Source organism: Hippocampus zosterae, chromosome 2 (genome assembly GCF_025434085.1).
Source record: "Hippocampus zosterae strain Florida chromosome 2, ASM2543408v3, whole genome shotgun sequence".
NCBI lineage: Eukaryota > Metazoa > Chordata > Actinopteri > Syngnathiformes > Syngnathidae > Hippocampus > Hippocampus zosterae.
The window spans coordinates 32,831,288-32,852,727 of NC_067452.1; the positions used below are offsets into that span (position 1 = coordinate 32,831,288).

The 21,440-nt window shown below is 42.3% G+C and overlaps 1 protein-coding gene across 2 annotated transcripts; it reads left to right on the plus strand.

Moving 5' to 3' along the window:
- The first annotated feature begins 218 nt into the window (after positions 1 to 218).
- LOC127596855 (carbohydrate sulfotransferase 11-like) lies at positions 219 to 19,891 on the plus strand. 2 transcript variants are annotated; one of them, XM_052059816.1, is made up of 4 exons: positions 219 to 766; positions 15,080 to 15,156; positions 15,447 to 15,611; positions 17,678 to 19,891. In XM_052059816.1, the coding sequence occupies exons 1-4, from the start codon at positions 673 to 675 to the stop codon at positions 18,356 to 18,358; spliced, it is 1,017 nt and encodes a 338-aa protein (XP_051915776.1). In that variant the 5' UTR covers positions 219 to 672; the 3' UTR covers positions 18,359 to 19,891. The 2 variants fall into 2 exon arrangements, with proteins under 2 accessions (XP_051915776.1, XP_051915777.1); XM_052059817.1 differs by having other exon boundaries at positions 15,450 to 15,611.
- Positions 19,892 to 21,440: the final 1,549 nt, after the last annotated feature.

Consider the following 21,440-nt stretch of genomic DNA (forward strand, 5'->3'; position numbering starts at 1 on the left):
TTGAACTCAGCAAGCGATTTAATAATTTTCAGTTCCGTTTCGAAATTATTCCACAGATTCTGAACGAAATTACAATATTATAAATATATGCAATAAAGGCACACTGGACACGGAGGATTTGAAACAAAGGTTGTTGAAACAGGGCAGTAGATGAATAATATTGGATGTAATGAGACCAGAGCTACAACTTTCCAACAAGTTTCCAAGAGGGGGGTACGCGCAAGATTTGCTGTGACGTCACCTCCCACAGCCCCTCCATCTTTGACGAAGAAGTAGTTCTTAAAACTTGAACAAACTGGACTCCAACGTCTAATTCGGCGTTTCGACCCGTATTCGCGAACAAGAGTCGTGCTTTTTAACCGTTCGGTTCCGTAAAAGCAATTACAGATATATTCTGAAAAAGCGATTTAGCTTGACGTCTTTCGCATAGACGGCGTCAGTGAGTGAGTCACTCATGTCCCACACTTGGAGACTTAACAGTTAAAAAGCGCAGTCCACACTTGTCTCAGATGGCCGCTCACTGCCGTTCTAATGCACCATTTCATCCCCCGAAAGGCTGACGGTTCCTCGGCCAGTTGCGCCTTCTTTTTATGAGCCGGGTCGAGGCAAGAGGACAGCGGCGAGGGGTCGCGACGAGGAAGCCGCCAGCAGCTGAGCCGGCCGGGCGTCAGAATGAGGATGCCCCGAGGAGGACGCCTGTTTCTGGCGACGTGCCTGGGATCTCTCGTGGTCCTGGTACTTTACTTCCAGAATATCGGCAAGCCCGGTAAGGGACTCTGGCCTCAGTCAATTTTAGAACTTTCTTTATTTCACACTCAATACAACTACAGAGAATCGTTCTTTTTCGATCAAATTCCATTAAAGTAAAGCAAGAAAGAAAGACGGCTTTTGAGCTCAATCGTCTACGTTAACATCCGACAGTTTGCAGTAGACGTCGAAGTACTAAAGTTATTTTAAGATGTTGCATTTTTAGTAAAAGCGGAACTGTCTGCCCGAATTATGAAATAATTGGCTGGAATTCTTCATTCTAGCATTTACAGTTAAGTCTTACAGTGCAGAAATAATAAATGTACGAATTTGCATATCAGCCAGTGGAAAAAATCATGAATGGATCACTGTGTTGTCATTTTACAACCGATAATAATTAAAAATATTGGACTTAAACTGTGTCAGATAGGAGACTTCCACCAAGGCCATGCAATCGTAGTTTGGATTACCTTCATTTTGCATATACTGTACCCTAATTTTGTAACAGGAAAATTTGTGGATTAACGAATCAAAAAAATACAAAAGCAAGAACTTACACAGTGGTGTAAGAGTGTGTGAGGTTTACTTTCAATGTCATGTGGCAAATCTGCAGAGGGCAGACGAAATGAAGTGAATGTCCAATGAAATGAATGTACGTCAAGTGTGAATAAGGGCACTGTGGAAAGTGAAAAGTTTTAGACCCCCCAGCATTCCTCTGCTTCACCCCCTCTCCTTTTGTTTGCTGGTCTTAGCCCATCATGGACTTTAGAAGGCAGATATTGTTACCCGGTGGGACAGCAGAGTTCTCTGGGATAGGAATCAGACCCCAAAACACACTAGAAAGCTTCAGGAAGTCGGCCTTGATTGGTTGGTGCTAAGCAAGTGAGCATGTGAGCCTGTACAGCTTCACCCCACATTTGTATCGTACAAAAGATGAGACAAGTGGGGAAACGAGGAAAAGGCAAAATCGAGATACTGGGGATTGGGTCAATAGAGTTGTAGCAATGTGAATTCCCGGATGCTTTCACATTCTGTAACGAGAGTCTGTTTTCTCTGGTTATAATTCATTGAAAGTTTGTATACTTGGTCTGTTTCCCCTTTCAAGTTCAGTTCATCAGAATTTAAATGCATCATAAGAAAACCATGCGACATCATTCTTTCAATTGGTCAGTGACTGCAGCAAAATGTAAACGTAAAGGTTTACCGTATGACGTTGTGCGTGAGATTGATTTTAAAAATGCCTGTTTTGTAAACTTGAATTACAATCAGGACACTCTAAAAGGCTCAGTGTGCAATGCTAACCACCCACAGATAAACAGAAGATGTTGGCAAGTCACCAGTATCATCTGTTTATAACGGGAAACTTCATCATTTCCATATAAAGTTGTTGTAAAGTCAAAATCATTGTCTTGTAAATTTGACACACCGCAGAGAACAGTGTTATCAACAGCCCTGTCAATGTTTTAAACAATCTCCAAGTCCATAAAATGAGACGTCAAAATGGTGACAAATCAAATGTTTATCTCCACTCTCAAGCGCTGTGGGGATGTCCTTCGAATGCACTGAAACCACACCGTGCTGTCAACTGTCAACTGTCAACCTGTCAATCACCTATCACTATGTCCAGTATCTTTGGTGTGACTACACATCCCTCACAACCTTACATGTTTGAGCCATGGACCCAAGGAACATATACATTGTTTTATTCTTGCTTAGATTACATGACAGTAAATAATCTACCTACCTACCTACCTACCTACCTACCTACCTACCTACCTACCTACCTACCTACCTACCTACCTACCTACCTACCTACCTACCTACCTACCTACCTACCTCCCTACCTCCCTACCTCCCTACCTCCCTCCCTTCCTCCCTCCCTCCCTCCATCCAACCATCCAACCATCCCTTCATCCACTGTTGACTGGATTATATCCCACCGGGTCTTTCTGTGCCATAACAAAAGATGTTGGCAATGGACTAGCCCATGTATCAGTGGGTGGATCCACAAAAAAAAAAAGACTAAAGGGAAAGTCACCAGTTTATTTAACATGGTGGCACACGTAACTCAGTCTGTGAGTCACACTCCATGTCAGACATTTAAGCACATACCTTTTGCTTATTCATGCACCCTGAATGGATTGCGTTCCAACATATTACAGTAGCGTAAATAACAAAATATATCACGCTGCGGAATCCAAATAGTGACACCAAGCTTTCCTTGAAATAGAGGTAGCTGAAGAAGATGCATCTTCGGAGTTTAGGCATAGCTACCTAGTAAAGGTCACAATAGAGTGGTATAAATGGGCCAAATAATTCGAACTAATTGACTCACAATCACGTGGGATGAGGTGAATGATGGCGCTCAAATTGTTTTAGAGTTGGGAAGGGGCAACTCATGCCAGAGGGCCAAGTGCGTTGCTGGTCCCTAATACTGAAAAGGAAAAAAAAGTGAGTATTATGTACAGTCGTTCTCAGTATTAACACATTTTCACCAAATATCTTCAACAATGGGCGGCCTGGTGGTCCAGTGGTTAGTACATCGACCTCACATTGCAGAGGTTGTCAGTTCGATCCCAGCTCCGGCGGAGTTTGTATGTTCTCCGGGCCTGCATGGGTTTTCTCTAGATACTCCAGTTTCCTCCCACGCTCCAAAAACATGCATGTTCGGCAGATTGAACACTCAAAATTGTCCCTAGGTGCGGATGGTTGTTTGTCTCTGTGTGACCTGCGATTGGCTGGCAACCCATTCAGGGGGTCCCCCCGTCGAAGACAGCTGAGATAGGTAGATAGATAGCAGCATCCAACGTGACGCTTGTGAGGATAAAGCGGATCAGAAAATGGATGGATGGATCTTCAACTATGTATAATGTATCGAGAAACAAATCTCTGATTCAAAATCAATCTCTACAGAGTGTATTTGTAACAGTAGCACCATCACGCTATCATACATCATATAGACTAGGGATGTAAAGGGTAAAATGAGTACCGGTTTGATTTGAAGCGATTTTTCCAAGTGCCAGCTCAGACCATTTTCATGAAGACCAAAGTGCTGGGGAGCCTATCCCAACTAACTTTAGCTGAACTGGTTGCCAGTCAGTCGCGGCGCACGGATGGAAACGAACAACCATTCACACCCACTGAGTGGGAACCAATCCCACGCGGACTGCTCACAAGTCAGCCGTGTGAACCACTACACCATCAGTGACTCACACACACACAGTATATGCATCGAGGGAGCGAGAGAGAGAGACGTAATCACAGTCGGCATGTCAATGTCCGAAAAAGTTAATTCTGAATTTGAGCAGCCTTGATGGCACATGACACAACACACCTGAATAGCCCGTAGCGCATGTAGGCCACGAGGGAGGCGTTCAACACCACACGTGCTGCTTGTCCTGTCGGGGCTTGTCTGCTGTACAGGTTCGCCAGCAGCCACTTGAGGCCCAGTCAAGTTCATGATGAATGTCAACGCACAAGATGACTTTTTTATTATTATTATATCCATATCTGTTCATCATCTGGCTGGTGCTTAAGGAAAGAACTTGTCTACTTTATGTAATTAGAAGTATGTGCGTTTGACACGTGAATGTCACCGATGACGATTCGAAACAGTCATAGTGTGTTTTTCCCAACTTCTACTTTGAAATTGGAATCAAAAATCTTTTTCTTTTCTTTTTTTTACTCTTTCGGGCTCAGTTTATACTACCAAATTGTTGTTACACAGACATTAGCCGCACTCCATTGCCCATGGATAAATATTTTGTTGTTTTTGTGTTTGTTTTGTCACTTTGTGTTTGTTGTTGCGTCGTGTGGACCTGATGTGGACTTTTTTCAGCATTTTTTGGCCACGACATTCATCAAGGAGGAGACTCTTTGCTTGGTGGTTGCGCCTTCTCGGCAGCATGGGTATACCAGCACTGTTTTTGACTGGGAGGAATGTCGGCGTCATTTGATTGTCGTTGCTGGACAGTCCCGGGGTGCTTGTGTCTTGTGCCTGTTATGGACAGCATTTTTCACAGCCCCGCTTTGTTCAGCGGAGAGATCGGTGCTGTTGAACGGTCTGCGGCTAGATGGATGTAAGGCTTGAGGAGCCGACGATGAGAAGAAAGGAGCATTAGCGCGGAGCGCCGATGCGGATTTGGAACTGGGAGTTGCGGCTTGGAGTTTGAAGCGGATTACGTGGGACAGGAGAAGTGAACTGATCTCTTTTCGTCAATGGACGCTACAGCTTCGTGTTTACTTTGAAAACGTAGCTTGTAGCAGACGTGTGCACATTTTCAGCATGACATCTCTGATCCACTGGTGAAAGGACACTTTGATCCTCTCCTCTTTCATCTATAACTGATTCAGACAATAAAGTGTATGCATAAAAGTGGTGAAGATTGCCCGACTGTCTGTCTCCTATGTGTTTTGTTGTGTTATTTTGACTTCAAAATGGCGCTGCGAGAGTGGCTGCCTTTCCAGCAGCTCCTATATTTTGTTGTTCTACTTCTTCCTTTCATAACTTTGCTGCTGTGAATTGGAAATTTCTCCATTGTGAGACTAATAAAGGTTTTCTTAACTTATCTTATCTTATAAGCAGCAGACAAAATGGATTTGTCATGTTATTCGGCAGCAGGTGGCACGCGTTCACTTCTGTCACCTGCACACCTGCTGCCTATTTGCCAGTGATTGCACCTGCTATAGCTAGTCGCTCCGGCGGTGGACCCATTGCTGGAGTATTACATGCCGTGCCACTGCTGTTGCCCGTATTACACAAATTATTGTTCGATACCATTCGCGGTTAGTTACATTTTCGTCGTCCCAAGGTAATCTTTATATTATCGTGCGTGAACTAGTATTTGTGTTAACATTAAGATATCCTTTATTTGTCCCACACTGGGGAAATTTACATCCTCCAGCAGCAAGAATACATACGTTCCTTGCTGTTTTTTGCAAGCGTTTTCTGTTGTCGTGTTTTCTTATTTAGTGGTTCTCGTTTTTTACCAGCGTTTTCTGTTGTTTATTAGGCGGGATTTTTGTTTGTAATAAATATTATTTTTACAAAGTCCTTGTCGGTGTCTGCTATTTCGGGCATCCGCTTGTTTTCGTTTTCTCCGTTACGTACGAAGCAGTCCCCTTTTTCTGCTTCGTGCATAACGTGACAGGATTGATAGGAAGTCAAGGTGCATGTTTGGACACGTGCAGTTTCATGGCTCATATCCACTTATATTTAAAGACAGCTCTTTTATGGTGATCTGTCCAAAGTATTGCGGGCTGTCTTGGATCATAACGTTGAGGCACATTATTTACGTTTGTCTTAGCCTTTACCGTGACACCTAATGATTTATTTTAGGAAATCCAATTATCCGACAGATCCATACTCTACCTTCTAATCAGGCATACCCTGCATTGCTGTACAGGAAGCTTGTTGCATATTATTGTTTTACATCCATTGTCAGACTTCCTGTGCTAACACCCTTAGGGTGGCCCTCAGGAAAGAAATACAAGCTCTATTTTGTGTGCCAAAATAAACTCATCAGTCTTGTCATAGTAATTGCTTTTTGGTTCTTTTATCTACAAATGTCAGTCGACCAACGTGTCTTGGGTGGTGGCTGATTTGCTCAAAGAGAATTTCGTTTGACTCTCAATCAAAAAAAAAAGACTTTACATCCGCACTCAAAAGCTATGTTTACAGAGCATTTCGTGATGTGCAATAATTATATTTTTTCTTTTTATGTATTTGTTCATGTTAGAAAAACAAATGCGACCGCCCAATTTGAGCAGAATGCATCATGTAGTTACGGAAGTAAGTATAGTCCTGAGTTTAGGGGCTCATCTCTTTTCTCTATTTTAAGGTCTTTGTGATATGGACATAATTTCGGATCTTCATATTTTTGCCAGATATCTCAAAAACAATATAATCATGAAATTACTACGGGTTAAGTGAAAACAAAGATTTTTTGGGGGTTAAGAAAATGCTAAATATTAATCCAAATGGATGCGGCAAGTGCATTTTTTTCATTAGAAATTTACTGACAGGCATCAACATGAACAAAGTTGAATGCATTCTACAAAAATAACTGAACTCACTTTGTGCTGTGCTTTAACGATAAATAATTGGATGCTGCAACAGAAGGATTTCTTGTGTTTGCGTGTATGCGTGTGTTTTCTACATCAGCGTGTGTTGTTCTTGACCAATCCGTCCATGCATTTTGCTTGACGAATTACCGGTACGAAGATTTAGTGTGAAAGCCCACCGCCCAGGGTACAATACTTCCAAACCTGACTTGGAACTGTGGGGGGGCTAAAAAAAAAAAATACAGTTGACAACTCACTTGACGTTGTGTGAACTCCCGCTGATGTGAATGGTGCTCCCCATCCCACATGACACATTGTACAAGGACTTTTTTAATCCACAACAAGGTCGTGGAAGTCAAGAAAGATATGCAGAAACCTGTCTCGCCTTTCTCACGGTTAAAACGCGAAATGCACATACATTTGTGCCCACACATGTATCATTATTTTATTTATAACTACATGTGAACAATAAATATGTTCCCGTTATGTGGTAAAACACCATATACTGTATGTGCACCGTTTATACTATATTTTAGATACTGCAGGGCCCGATGCCCAATTCAGATTTTTTTTTTGTTAAAGCCGATCTTTTTATGTACTCATTCACATTACAAAAAAAACAATGTGACTTCTACATTAGAAGTCTAAAAAGTGACTTCTAATGTGAATGGACCGTATCCGTGATGTGACACGCATGTGCCCAAGAAAAAGTTTACCCACTTAAAGTTTTTATTTGACCAAAATGAGTCAGCAACTCACTTGTCGCATGGGTGTGCAGTGTGTTAGTTGAGTTTGTTATCATGCCAAGTATCAACATTGTGCTAAGCTTTGCAATTTGCTATGTGTGTACTTTTGGAAAACAAAGCCACATTGTGAATGTTTACAAGAGTCCATTCCCGTCTGCTAATTTGCTAACAGCTCCACCAGAATCACCAAGTCAACATAATTGCATGCAATTTACAAAATGTCCGGACCAGACAAATTTCACCAGACAAATTTCTCACTGGTGCGCCACAATTTGCTCCCCAAGGCAAAGTCCACTCAAGTTGGTTCTTCTCTCTTCTCCTCGTAGCTCTAAACCGAAGACATTCAGGTCTACTGAGTCAGTCAGTTCACCGTGGCTAATTCTAACTCACACTTACTGAAGGCGGCGGCCCGGTAGTCCAGTGGTTAGCACGTTGGGTTCACAGTGCAGAGGTACCGGGTTCGATTCCAGCTCCGGCCTCCCTGTGTGGAGTTTGCATGTTCTCCCTGGGCCTGCGTGGGTTTTCCCCGGGTGCTCCGGTTTCCTCCCACATTCCAAAACCATGCGTGGCAGGCTGATTGAACACTCTAAATTGTCCCTAGGTGTGAGCGTGAGCGCGGAAGGTTGTTCGTCTCTGTGTGCCCTGCGATTGGCTGGCAACCGGTTCAGGGTGTCCCCCGCCTACTGCCCGAAGACGGCTGGGATGGGCTCCAGCACCCCCCGCGACCCTCGTGAGGATCAAGCGGTACGGAAGATGAATGAATGAATGAACTTACTGAAGGCATACACACACACACACACACACACTGGAGTATTTGAAACTGGACTCAAACCCAAAAATCTGTCCATTTGTACAAAACCTGCAATTGACCTTTTTCAACCAGTGTCATGTAATTGAGCACAACTAAGAGGAAACAATATAAGTGTGTGCATAAACTATGCTCATGTTTGGACTTCCTGACTGGAGCAGCCTGTGTGTCATCTACAGCGGTGAGTGTGAGTGTGCGTCAATGTGTATGCTAAACTTTGGCAGAACTGAAGGCCGAATTCCCGAAAGGATTGCGTGGCCTTTGCGTGGTGTAAACCGTTAAAATAGCATAAACAGATAGCGTTAGCTGCACGAAGGACGGCGGAAGGTTAAATGTGTCATTCCCCGAGAAACCAAACAGAATGTGTCTCGTGCGTCAATGGTATTTGCACGTATTGAAATGAGGTCATATGCATATATTTGATGGGGAAATTGAGTTTCACTGATTCACAGTTCGAGTGGCGCAAATAACGGCAAGAAAAAGCTGGCGGAAACTTGGAGGAGCAAAATGACAGTTGATTGAGCAGGCTGTTTTAAACGTGTGATTTGACTTGTGATTTGTGAACGAGTCTCTTCCTAACTGCCATTGTTCTCCCACCGTCATGGTGTTCTTGCCGCAAAGCAGCATATAAAAAGGGGCAAACTCCAGTCAGCTGTCAAACTTTGTGGGTGTATGTGCGATAATATGTCATTTGCGCAATATCCTTTGTGAATAGGATATCAAGACGCAGCAAACTGCGGGTGCAAATGAAGCTTTGTCTGACCGACTGAAACTGATAGGGACGTGGGAATGGTGTGGTGCCCTTTTTGTAGATGAAAGTGGGTTGGAAAATGAAGGAGGGCGTATGGCAATATTAGCTGAGTGTTTGTTGTGAATATAACTGAGCTGTAGCAAATGATGCAGTGATAGAGGCAACCCCCTGATTTTCGCCAACATTCATCCGAAGAGTTGACGAATCCAACATTTGCTACCTTCTTTAGCATTCGCCGCTCAGTGAGCTACCACTTCAAGGGCAAACAGCCTCCTCGCTGCCCATCTTTAAAGCCCTCCTCAAAACTCACTTGTATTCTTTGGCGTTCGACTCAGCATGACTTAGATTTGATCTTGATTTTACTGCTTGGTGCTTTCTACCGCCTTTATTACCGATTTGTCTTACTGTTTATTGTGTATGTAAAATCGCTCCATGTACAGCACTTTGTATACAGCAATGGCTGTTTGAAAGTGCTCTATAAATACTGTTGACTTGACTTGACTTGACTGGGAAAGTCATTCCATGCTTCATTACACTTCACCAAAAAGTGTGGTTTGTTTGACGAGTGCGAGTTCGGCGAGCCTTGCTCATGCGTGCTGAATTTCCATGGCCTCAACACAGTTGGGACATGTGCTCAGTATGCAGACATTTCGGACATCGGATGCAAACGTTCCACATGCAGATTATAATTAAAGCCTTCGCAGTACATCATGAAAAAAAATAAATCATAATGAATAGAAGAAATAAGCGACACTCTCAAAGTGTCCTATCACAAAGTGATAGCGTGTGTGAATGTGGTAAGCATGACTCAAGCAAGCACAGCGTGAGCGCAAGCCAGCAGACGACAGGGAACATTTAGCCACGCTTAAGCATGGCACTGGACAACCACCCGAGTGTGAGTGTGCCCTATCATTAAAAGGAACTTTAAAAGGAAGCGTCTGCTCAGCCTTACAAAGGATTTCACCTTGTGTACGCTCACACCATCTCGTCAGTGTAATTGCAACCGTATGTAGCTCTTTGGCATGCTCACGTGGCTGTGCTCATAAAAAGGAGGTTTCTTGTTTTGCTGTTTTCCCTTTTCCCTTTCAAGTCCGGCAGTACGGGCTCCATACGTTCTACTGCTTTTACTTTCAAACTGTGGAAGATCCAGGTGACGATATAACGTACCCCGAGCAAAATGACTTTTCTGCTGTACATCGCCTTGCTAACAAGAGCAGTGGCCCCCAACCCCTCAGGCCGCGGACCGGTACCGGTCCGTGGGTCATTTGGTATCGGGTCGCACAGAAACAATGAATAACCTACATAAATTCAGTTTTGTACATTTTGGAACCTGAAAGATGTTTTATTTTGAAAAATTACCGGATTCTCTGTTACATCCGTTTACAGTATGTCACTCTTGACGTCACGTGACAGGTTACCGCTAAAATGAAACCCAGGAGCTAGCAAAATAAGTAAAAAACTAACGTCTTGAGAAGGGGAAAAGGTCCGGCCAGGTGATAGAAGAGGAGCCTATAACTTTCAAGAAAAAGAAGGCTACATTTAATAGACAGTGTCAGGAGTCTTACATAAAATACGGATTTATCTCAGCGGGAGATTGCGATGCACCAAGCCCACTCTACATAATATGCGCCGATGGTGAGTCGTATTTTTCATGCATTTTGTATTTGCGCTGTATCTTATTTTGAAGGCACGTTTAAACGTTACCTCAGCGACCAGAGAGTGTTGCGGACAGATTCGGACACATTCCCCGTGTCATAATTCGTTTAATTATTATATTTAAAAAATAGCACAGTTTTCGTGCAGGTCGTATCATATTATTTTGTTGTAAGGACGGTCCCTGAAAATATTGTCTGACATTAAACCGGTCCGTGGGGCAAAAAAGGTTGAGGACCGCTAAACTTAGAGGATTGAGTGGTCACAAGTGTTTTACTTCTCAAAGTAAATGTTTATTAAGTCAATGTCACTTCATGTTCTCATCCCTTTATCATGATCACTGAGAGGAAAAGATTTTTTAAACAGGGAAGCTAATTTGCTCTCCAAATAGGACCGAGATTTTAGGATGAGGGAAGACTATGGAAAGAACCGGCGCACACATTAGCAAACATCTTTCTCCCACCAATTGTTTTCAGCTCGTGCTGCCCCTGTTTGTAAAGTCACTTTGGCTTAATGGACATGTGTTTGTTTGGGAATGAAGTATCAACACCACTGCACACCACTAAAGCCCGAACTCTGACCCTGAACATTAGCCTGTTTGTGTTGTGGCTCTACTTCAACCGTCTGCATTGCTTCATTTCCTGGGTCTGAGAGGAAGTTGTGGTTTTCTGGTGTGAAAGATCATATGACACAGATAAAGACAGTTTACACGGTTCAAAATACGGCAGATTTTTAAATGTCTCTCTGTAAAACCTTTTACCTTTTTATGTGCATCGGGGTTCACACAAGAGATTAAATGGCGTGGAAATTTCAAATCATGATTATAGTGACCAAAATGAACATGATATTGCTTCAACAAAACAAAACAAAAAAAAACCAAATTAAATTTGAATGCAAAATGTGACAATTTATGAGGCTTACCGCTTAACTGGCCTCCCAGACGGCATCAAGCTGAACAGGGGGGGAAATCAGACAGACAGGAATGGCATGCTGCAGCTGGAATGTCGTGCACAAACAGTGGAACAATTTAATTGAAGCAGGAGGACAAAGTTCGATGAACTGAGATTCAGACTCACTCCAGTTTATGCAGAAATGACATGACAGCCAAATCACCTTTATTTCTATAGCACTTCATCACAAATGTCCCAAAAGGGGTCTACATGCCCATGGTTTACATTAGATCAAGGAGCACATCATCCATCCTTTTATCCAAACCGCTTTTAATCAACATCTTGATCATCGTCATGAGAATACAGGGAAACTCCTCTACAACGAAACCGACATGGGCGGTTTCGTTGTAGAGGAGTTTCGTTGTTCTTGATTTTACTGCTTGGTGCTTTCTACCGCCTTTATTACCGATTCGTCTTACTGTTTATTGTGTATGTTAAATCGCTCCATGTATAGCACTTTGTATGCAGCGATGGCTGTTTGAAAGTGCTCTATAAATACTGTTGACTTGACTTGTTGACTTGACAACGAAGTCTATTCCAACAGCGACCTCTATTGCTTCTTTCAGAAACAGCAACAGCAACCACCACACTGGTTTACATATGGGCAGTAGTCCAGGAAGTATTTGTTATTGTTAGTTTCAGACCAGCAAGAACGTTGCATTGCTAAAATGGCTACAAAACGGACCTTTGGATGCAGCTAAGACAAGAAGAGCTCTGATGCTGGAAGAGAGGGTAAAAGTGTTGAAAATGAAAGACGCAGGAAGCAAAATAAAATACATTATTTGAGAAATTGATGTAAGTGAAAGTGAATGCTGATTGTAAATTTCGCAATTTCTTTCCCTTTATTTTATTTCTACATTGACTATATGAAGTGTCAAATAAGTGTATGCTCGTACTTATGCACTGTTGGAATAAAAATAAAGAGTACACATGTTTGTGTGTGCGTGTACCATACGTGTGTGTGTGTGTGTTTACATCTGAGATCAAATTTGCTACAGTGAAAACCCCGCTGTTGTGAAAAATTTCTTGCTGCAAACATGATTTCGTTGCAGAGGATTTTCACTGTATGTTCCTTCATTGTGAAACACTGCAAAATAAGCTGATATTCACAAACAGTGCAAGTGGTGGAGATCTACAAGTCTGGACCGAATGTTTTTGAAGTACAGTGGTACCTCTATTTACGAAATTAATTGTTTCTGGCCATTGGGACATTTAAAAAATATTGTGTTGAGAATAAGGCGGCTCTGTGGTCAACTGGTTCATTGCAGCAGGAATGATGTTTCGATGGGTTTCTGCCACCAAATTGTTAGATGTGCATTGTCGGAGGCTCTAGCTCCAATTTTTGACAAAAGCATTTTCCAACCTGCCCCGCTGTTCTATTCATCCTTTCTAAACACATTTTTTTAACACAACAATTGTCTTCCCCACTTTCTGACCACCACTATCCCTTGCAGATGAGGGACAAAGCCTTTCTTGAACACACAAAAGCATGAAACTCCCTCTACCAATATTTCACATTCTCATTATCAGGGTGCAGGCTCAGGTAATTATTGGCACCGTGATGGAGGATTAAGTCATCCCACACCACTGAGTTAATCATTTTAACTATGGACTGTTTGCGACTGTATTCACAACAAAGGAGAGCCAAGGTGCAAGAAGGCATTTCTAATGTAATTATCGCTGAAGGAAGTGCATTGCAAACGAGTTGGTGTGCAGTGCCCGGTTTGAAAAAAAGACATCTAGCAGACACGGGCTCTCTTTCACTCTCGTTTGATAGACCGGTTTCGCTTTCCAGCTTCCCATCGACTGCTGCTGAAGTAACTTGCTCTCCAACTATTAAATGCACCCTGAGGACTTGATGAAAAGTGAGTTAAGAAAGCCATACAGATGAAGCAATACAGCGAAAAAAAAGCATGAATTACTACGAATTCTTGGTAGGTTTGATGCAATGACCCACAAATAATTATTGTGAAATTCAACAATCACTTTTCAAGAAGCGATGTACATGTCACACTTGGACCTGCCCTTCATTCGTCATAGTGCATTCCACTTAACCTTTGAGAATGTGTTGCAATTAAAAAAAAACGTATTTTAGTGTTTTCATGTGATTTACTGTCTAACTTCCTCGTGAAGGCTTGGAACTGCTGATAAAACTCTTTTTAAAAAGTGTCATACTCGCTTCTTGTAAGTGAACCTATCGTTTTATTTTAGGGAAACGTAATTCAGAACATTTTCTTGAACGATCCCTAAGAGCTGTTGAATGTAAACTAACAGACAAATATCCCGAATGTATGCAACGATAACACCGCATGATCTAACATCCACTTTTAGGCAATTCTTTTTCCACTTCAAACATATTTTGGTCAAAGAAGTTAAAAACACAATCAGTTTGGGTTATTTTTAAACAGGTATGGGCAAAAAAAACTCACTCAACTTCTGCTCAGTTAGACAAGGTCACGTTAAACCACTGGGGTATGACAGCTATGAAATAGTTTTTAAATTTTTTTTTTTTTTGTCAACTGTCTCAAAAGTGATGGCCACCCTTGAAGATGAGACAAGACGTCACTTGTTAAGATAGAGAGATCAAGACCTTGTGTTGGCTAAACAAGTTGATTCCCTGCTCTTGGAGCCACTGTGTCATGTGTGTTTACTTTTCATTACAGGCTCTACATCATTCATTTTGACTGTTGTCAAACTTTTAAAACATGCTTTTTTTTAAACTCAAGCACTTCATCTAGGCATTATCTGTTCCTGCTCCAGGCCACTACTACTAATTCCGCTTTTGGATTGAATCGTGGGAATATTGTACGCTGAAGTAAATGGGGACAGGCTGCTGGATGACAATTCTGGTGTATTTTGCAATATGTTTTTGTTTGTATTATTTCTGATGAATTAATTGGAAAATGTGATACAGTTCATTTACTGGCTCATTTGTTTTACATTCATGATGTTTTGTTATTTGTGACATTTTATATGTTGAAAAATTGGTATCGTCGAGTACCGGTATCCACTTCCAGGTACTGGGAATCGAAACTAATCTGGTTCACATGTTAAAGGTACCCTAATTGTTAAGTTAGTTGGATGCCCAAGATTTAACAAATGTCAATATCTTCATAAGATACCGTATTTTCTGCACCATAAGACGCACCTAAAAACCTAAATTTTCTCATAAGCCGTCAGTGCCCCTTATAATCCGATGCGCCACCTCTCGCCGAAATCACCTGAGACAGGAACTTTTTAGCCACGACCTCAAATGAGAGAAAGTGCAACAGAAAATGGACGGACATATAGATATCGGATTGATAATGAGTTCGTTCGTGAGTATATGTTCGAATGTGACCTTAAAAATGTCTGATTGCAGAACTCAGTGTTGCGAGCAGCAACAGACCAGAGAAAAGCAGGAGAAGTCCATTGCAGACCCTCTACAGTGGAGACCAGGTGAGAACGCAAATGTCAAATACTATTTACTTCTGGTTGGTACATTGTACATTATGTTGTGTTTCCATTGTCGAAATTTGTGAAGCCCACCAAAAATAACTGTCCCCCGTTCCACCTTCTGCAAGTGCGAATCAGAGTTTTTTTACAAAGCAAATTCAGATTGATAGCTTGGAAATCATGACTTCAGTACAAATTTGTGTAGTACAGCCTAGCTGGTCACGCCACTGTGCAACTAGTCGGTGCTGCGTTTTAAAAAATCACCCCTGCTTCTATCATTTTAACCCTACAAGCAGCTGCAGTTGTTGGCTGATCAGAAGTCGCTTCAAGGTCGCAGGGAGCTGCTGGAGCAGGCTTGTCTGAGTCATACAAAGAAGCGGCGGGTCCTTTCTCCGGAAGATCTCAAACACCTCATTGTGGACGACAAACACAGCCTCATTTACTGCTATGTACCCAAGGTTGGTTCCTATGACTGAATTAGTATTGTTCATATCCTTGGTAGAATGGTCACTTGAGATAAGAGTTGAATTGGTTCCATGACTTCACCATAACTCAGATCACGTATTTAATGAAACGAACGGATATGCCATTCCAGCCTTCCCCTCCAAAAATGGTCATGTGTTTTTAATACGAGAAATAGCGTGCTGTAATATTGTTCATTATAAAAGCAAACAGTAGCTGGCAAAATAAGAATGAAAGATTTCACCACGTTTTTGCTTTAAATCAGTGGACACTGTCTTACTGTTGGCCTTGCAGTTAGCAAGTCTGCCACAGAATTAAGATATTCTGGGTTTAAAACTCCACTCCAGCTTTCCTGAGTGGAGTTTGCGTGTTTGTCAACCCTCATTAGTTGTCAGTGTGAGTGTAAATGGGTTGTATATGTGTTGGTCTGGCAAACCGTTCCAGGGTGGACCCCAACTCGGGTCCAAAGACAGCTGGGAGAGGCACCAGTTCACCCATAATGAGGATAGGCAAATAGAAAATAGATGTTTGTCTTCATGCTCAAGTCGACAGTGAACCAAAGGACCAAGACTGAGAATCGTCAACCCCCCAAAAAACAGTAATCATGTTAAGGAAGTACATGTTTCGTGTGTTTTTTTTTACGTCAAAACCATATACAGTGTACAGTGGCACCTCTACTTGCGAACATCTTTTCATACAAAATTTTAAAGTTACGAAATGCCTCAATAGGTAAACATTGCCTCTTGTTCTGAAAGACATTTCCAGATACGAAAAGTGAAAATACAGTATGGTTTGCTGCTCTGAGTTTCCTGAACTCAACATACGTGGAGCTGTTCTGCCATTGGCGATTACTGAGCATCGTCCTGGCATCCCATTGGCTAAGAAGGACCTCTACCGTATGTGTGTCGAAAGATAGATATGTGTTTACGCAGCATCCTCGTCATTCACCCCTCGAGCCATGAGGTGTTCCGATAGTTTGACGTAAAGTGTTCAGCATTCCGGTGATCACTCACTATACTGATGTTGGATGTTTTCGAAGAATTGTTAAAAGCTGACAAAAGCAAACGTCCTTGGATCCGTTCTTTACAAAACGCCAAGCAAAACCCACTTTTGCGAGAGAACAGTAACTAAAGAGGGCAGAAACCCCCACCGATGAGGATGCAGTTAAAAGTTAAATGACCATCATTTTTATTCTTTACGATCTTCCGAGCCGCTTGATCCTCACTAGGGTCGCGGGGGGTGCTGGAGCCTATCCCAGCTGTCTTCGGGCAGTAGGCGGGGGACACCCTGAATCGGTTGCCAGCCAATCGCAGGGCACACAGAAACGAACAACCATTCGCACTCATTCGCACTCACACTCACACCTAGGGACAATTTAGAGTGTTCAGTCAGCCTGCCACGCATGTTTTTGGAATGTGGGAGGAAACCGGAGCACCCGGAGAAAACCCACGCAGGCCCGGGGAGAACATGCAAACTCCACACAGGGAGGCCGGAGCTGGAATCGAAGCCGACGTGCTAACCACTGGACTACCGGGCCGCCTTTATTCTTTACGATATTCTTTGTTTTTTACATTATGCTCAACACTCATTTATTGTGCAATAATCTCATTGTTACATTATTTGTTCCATATTTTGATGCATTTTTATGCTTGAGAAAACATTTATGTCTGAATTTTGGGGCAGCTTGGATCGGATTAGGGCATTTACATTGAAATCTCTAGCGTCTCTACTTACAAAATTTTCAAGTTGAGAATTTTCTTCCAGAACCAATTAATTTCGTAAGTAGAGGTACCACTGTAGTTCTAATCATAGTGGCATAAGTTTGATTTGAAACTGCATTAAACGGTTTTGGGCATATTATTCTCTGGTAAAATTAGATTTTAAAGTATTTTTATCGATAATATGAAACATTTTTAGAGGATTCTCTCAATTGACTGTTGTATGTATTTTTTGCTGTTCACAGCAGGGTTTTGTCCACGACACCGTCCTGTAGTCTGTACTTGAACTTGCAGCTGAGATCGTATTGCCGCTCATCAGTGTCCGCTTGTGTCTTCCCTTCCAGGTGGCTTGCACCAACTGGAAGCGCATCCTCATGGTCCTCAACGGCGACGGCCGCTACAGCGAACCCCTCGCCATCCCCGCCAACGAGGCCCACGTCGCGGGCAACCTGCGCACGCTGTCAGAGTTCTCGGTCCCCGAGATCAACCGCCGCCTGCGCAGCTACCTCAAGTTCATCTTCGTGAGGGAGCCTTTCGAGCGCCTGGTTTCGGCTTACCGCAATAAATTCACGCGCAGCTACAACACAGCTTTCCACAAGCGCTACGGGACGAAGATCATCCGGCGGCACCGCGCCGATCCGGATCCCGAGGCCCTGGAGAAAGGGAACGACGTGTCTTTCCAGGAGTTTGTCCAGTATTTAGTAGACCCTCGGACCCAACGAGAGGAGCCTTTCAATGAGCACTGGGAGAGGGTGCACTCGCTCTGCCAACCGTGTCTGATCCACTACGACGTGGTGGGCAAGTACGAGACGCTGGAGCCGGACGCCCGCGCTGTGCTCTCGTTGGCGGGGGTGGAGGACATAGTTCAGTTCCCAACGCCCGGGAAAAGCACCAGGACTGATGGCGACATGGCGGCTCGCTTCTTCAAGCACATTAGTCCTTTTTATCACAAGAGACTGTTCAATCTCTATCGTATGGACTTCTTGCTCTTCAATTACTCAACTCCTGAGTATCTGAGAACTTGATGAGAGAGGGGCTTTGATCTTTGTGAGCTCGACTCTGCTGTTTTCGTGATGGTCAATTTGCACTTTTTCATCACTGTGGACTTAGAAGCTTTCTCTTCGTTGCTGTATGATGAGCCTCATATGCAGAAAATTATTTAATTTTATGGTGTCGATTTACTTGTACTAGGGCTGGGCGACACAGCCTAAAAGTAAAATCCCCTTATAACGCCCCCCCCCCCCAAAAAAAAAATCCGACTGGTGATAGGAATCGATATCCACCCCACCCCCTTCAATAAAAGAAAATGGTATAATGGTCTTTTAACCCTTTCAGGGACAGCGGTTACTACAGTGGACAGCTTCAGTTTATCAGGTTATTACCTTTTTGTTACATGTTACAAAATTATCTCTGAGGGGGCATCAAATGAGAGAGATCGATTTCTAGCCGATAGTATTCAACCGTGGGAAGTTTAATTTCATGCTGCTGCACTGTTTGGTAGACTTCTGGACAGTCTTACTGTGAAGTCCCACCAGCAGAAGTCGGGTAAAAAAACAAAAAACAAACAAAAAAAAAACATGTGATGACTTGATGGGAATAAACCCCAGGTGAAGTCCATCTATCCATCCATATTCTCACACCTAGGGACAATTTAGATTGTTGCCATGCATATTTTTGGAATGTGGGAGGAAACTGCATTACCCGGAGAAAATCCATGCAGGCCCGTGGACAACATCTAAACTCCAGGGAGGCCGGAGCTGGAATTGAACGTACAACCTCTGCTCTGTGAGGTCAATGTGCTAACCACTTGTACCAACGGGCTGCCCCCCAGGTGACGTTTTTAAAGCAATTGGATAAGCTATAGTACAAAACGGATACAAAGTTAATTGTTACAGCCGCTAACCATCATTAAAGTGGATCGGTGTGTGGATGAATGAATGTTTTGCAATGTATAAATGGGCACTTGTCTTTGATGATTTCAAGTACAATGGGCTCCATGATTGACTTCTGGCCAGGCTCCTTGTGAAATCATTTTGCTCATGTTGTGTGTCTTAGTGGGGGTTCTTACTGTCTTTAGTTTCGACAGCCTTTGAATATAGCACTGCTCTCTGTGAGAATTTAAACAAATATATATATATTTTTGGGGGGGTTGGGGAGGAAATAAATAAATGATACTAGCCCAAAAGGAAGGACATCGATTAAATCAATTAATCGCCCAGCCCTACTTTTTCCATGGCCCCGTAGTATTGCTTTCGAACATCCCAGTCAGCAAAATTGGTCTGGCCCAGCTCTGGGGCAGACACGGCACGTACACTTGGCCCACATCCCTCAATGAATGACGGTCCTGCAGTGGCCCACGTCTGGCATCCATGATGTGGGTCGCATTCGGCCCAGATCTGAGCCGCATTGTAAAACAATTTGTGGCCCTACTCCGGCCCGACGCTGGGCCAGAACAGGTTCCTGATATCAGCCTGAATTCAACCTCAACTAAGCCACATCTTTCATGACCCATATTTGACCCACATTAAAAAAAGTCTCAAAAACGACTGTTATAAAAATACGTTTATTGTCACAATGTGTGAACCTCACATATAACTACACATACACTGGAAAAATGCACTTTTCTTTATTTAACAGCGAACACAAAGTCCAAATTGGAATGCAGCTTACTCTTGAACGGTATTTTTCTGTCCATCAAATCGTTGCGCTCTCCATGTCCTCTTTTCTTCTCATGCTCTCCTTCCTGTCACCATCCTGATCAAAACCAAATGTAGCCATCTTTTGTTTGTGACATTAATTTCCTGGTCGTAGGCCCAAGATGTTAGGTTGCTAGGTCTCACAGCGGCTGTAAGAACTGAAATATTTGCCACCAAAAACTAACGTGAATAACTTTTAATTAGTTTACACTGAATTTGTATTACGTGAATTGAAGGTCAGTGGCTCGGATAATGGATGGATTTGTACTCTGAATCATATTGAATAACTGAATCTGAATTGTACAATCTGAAACGATAAACTTTTTTTTTCTTTGAAACTGTATTTGATCCTCACTGAAAATTAAATTCTGTTTATTTTCATATTCAGTCTTACAAATACAAAACAACATTTTTTTCAACGTCAGATTTTGTTTTTGAATTGAGGTACTAAGTTTTAAATTAACTTTATGGTCAAATATGAAGTATCGGGTTTGTATTGCAGCAAACGGAATCAAAATTAATTTCATTGTAATTCAGTGCAGAAAGGGTTCTTTTTGGCAGCACCTCTGACTGTTCAATCCCCGCCATTTTCACAAGTGATGTGTCGGTCGCGAACGAGCCGGTACAAAAAGCCGGCTCTTTGAAGTGAACGATGAGCCGTTTTTAGCTGGAAAAAAAAAAACCAACCATGTATAGGAAGGTGTTTTGAGCCAAAAAGAAATGACCATGTATAGTAAGGCGCTTTTAGCCGAAAAAAATGACCATGTATAGTAATGCGTTTTTAGACGAAAAAAACAACCATGTATAGAAAGGCGTTTTTCAACGAAAATAGCGACCATGTATAATAAGGCGTTTTTCGACGAAAAAAAACGACCATGAAAAAATTTTGTTTTTTTTCTTCGAAAAACGTCTTACTGTAAATGGTCGTTTTTTTTCGGCTAAAAACGCTTTTCTGTACATGGTTGGTTTTTTCGGCTAAAAACGCCATACTATTCATCACTGGTGTCAAAGTCATTTCACATGGTGGGCCACATACGACCTCGGTAGATGTCAAGTGGGCCGGACCATTAAAATGATACCATACTTTGCTATAAACAATCAAACCAATGTCTTTCCTTTGTTTTGGTATAAAGAAGCACAAGAACATTTGAAAAAATGTTGAAATTTAATGAACGTATCTTTTACAAAACATTTCATGAAGCATTTCCTTCAACAAATATGCAATTTACTTTTATCATTCACATAAATGCATTGCAACTGATCCCATTGATAGTACAAACTTTAACAAGTAATTGGTATTGAAAACTATATTATTGCACTTTATGATTAAACAAGATTTATAAAGAAAGGAAGTGTTAAACCATTTACACGTGCATATAAATCTAAATGTAATGCTTGCCTACACCTTACA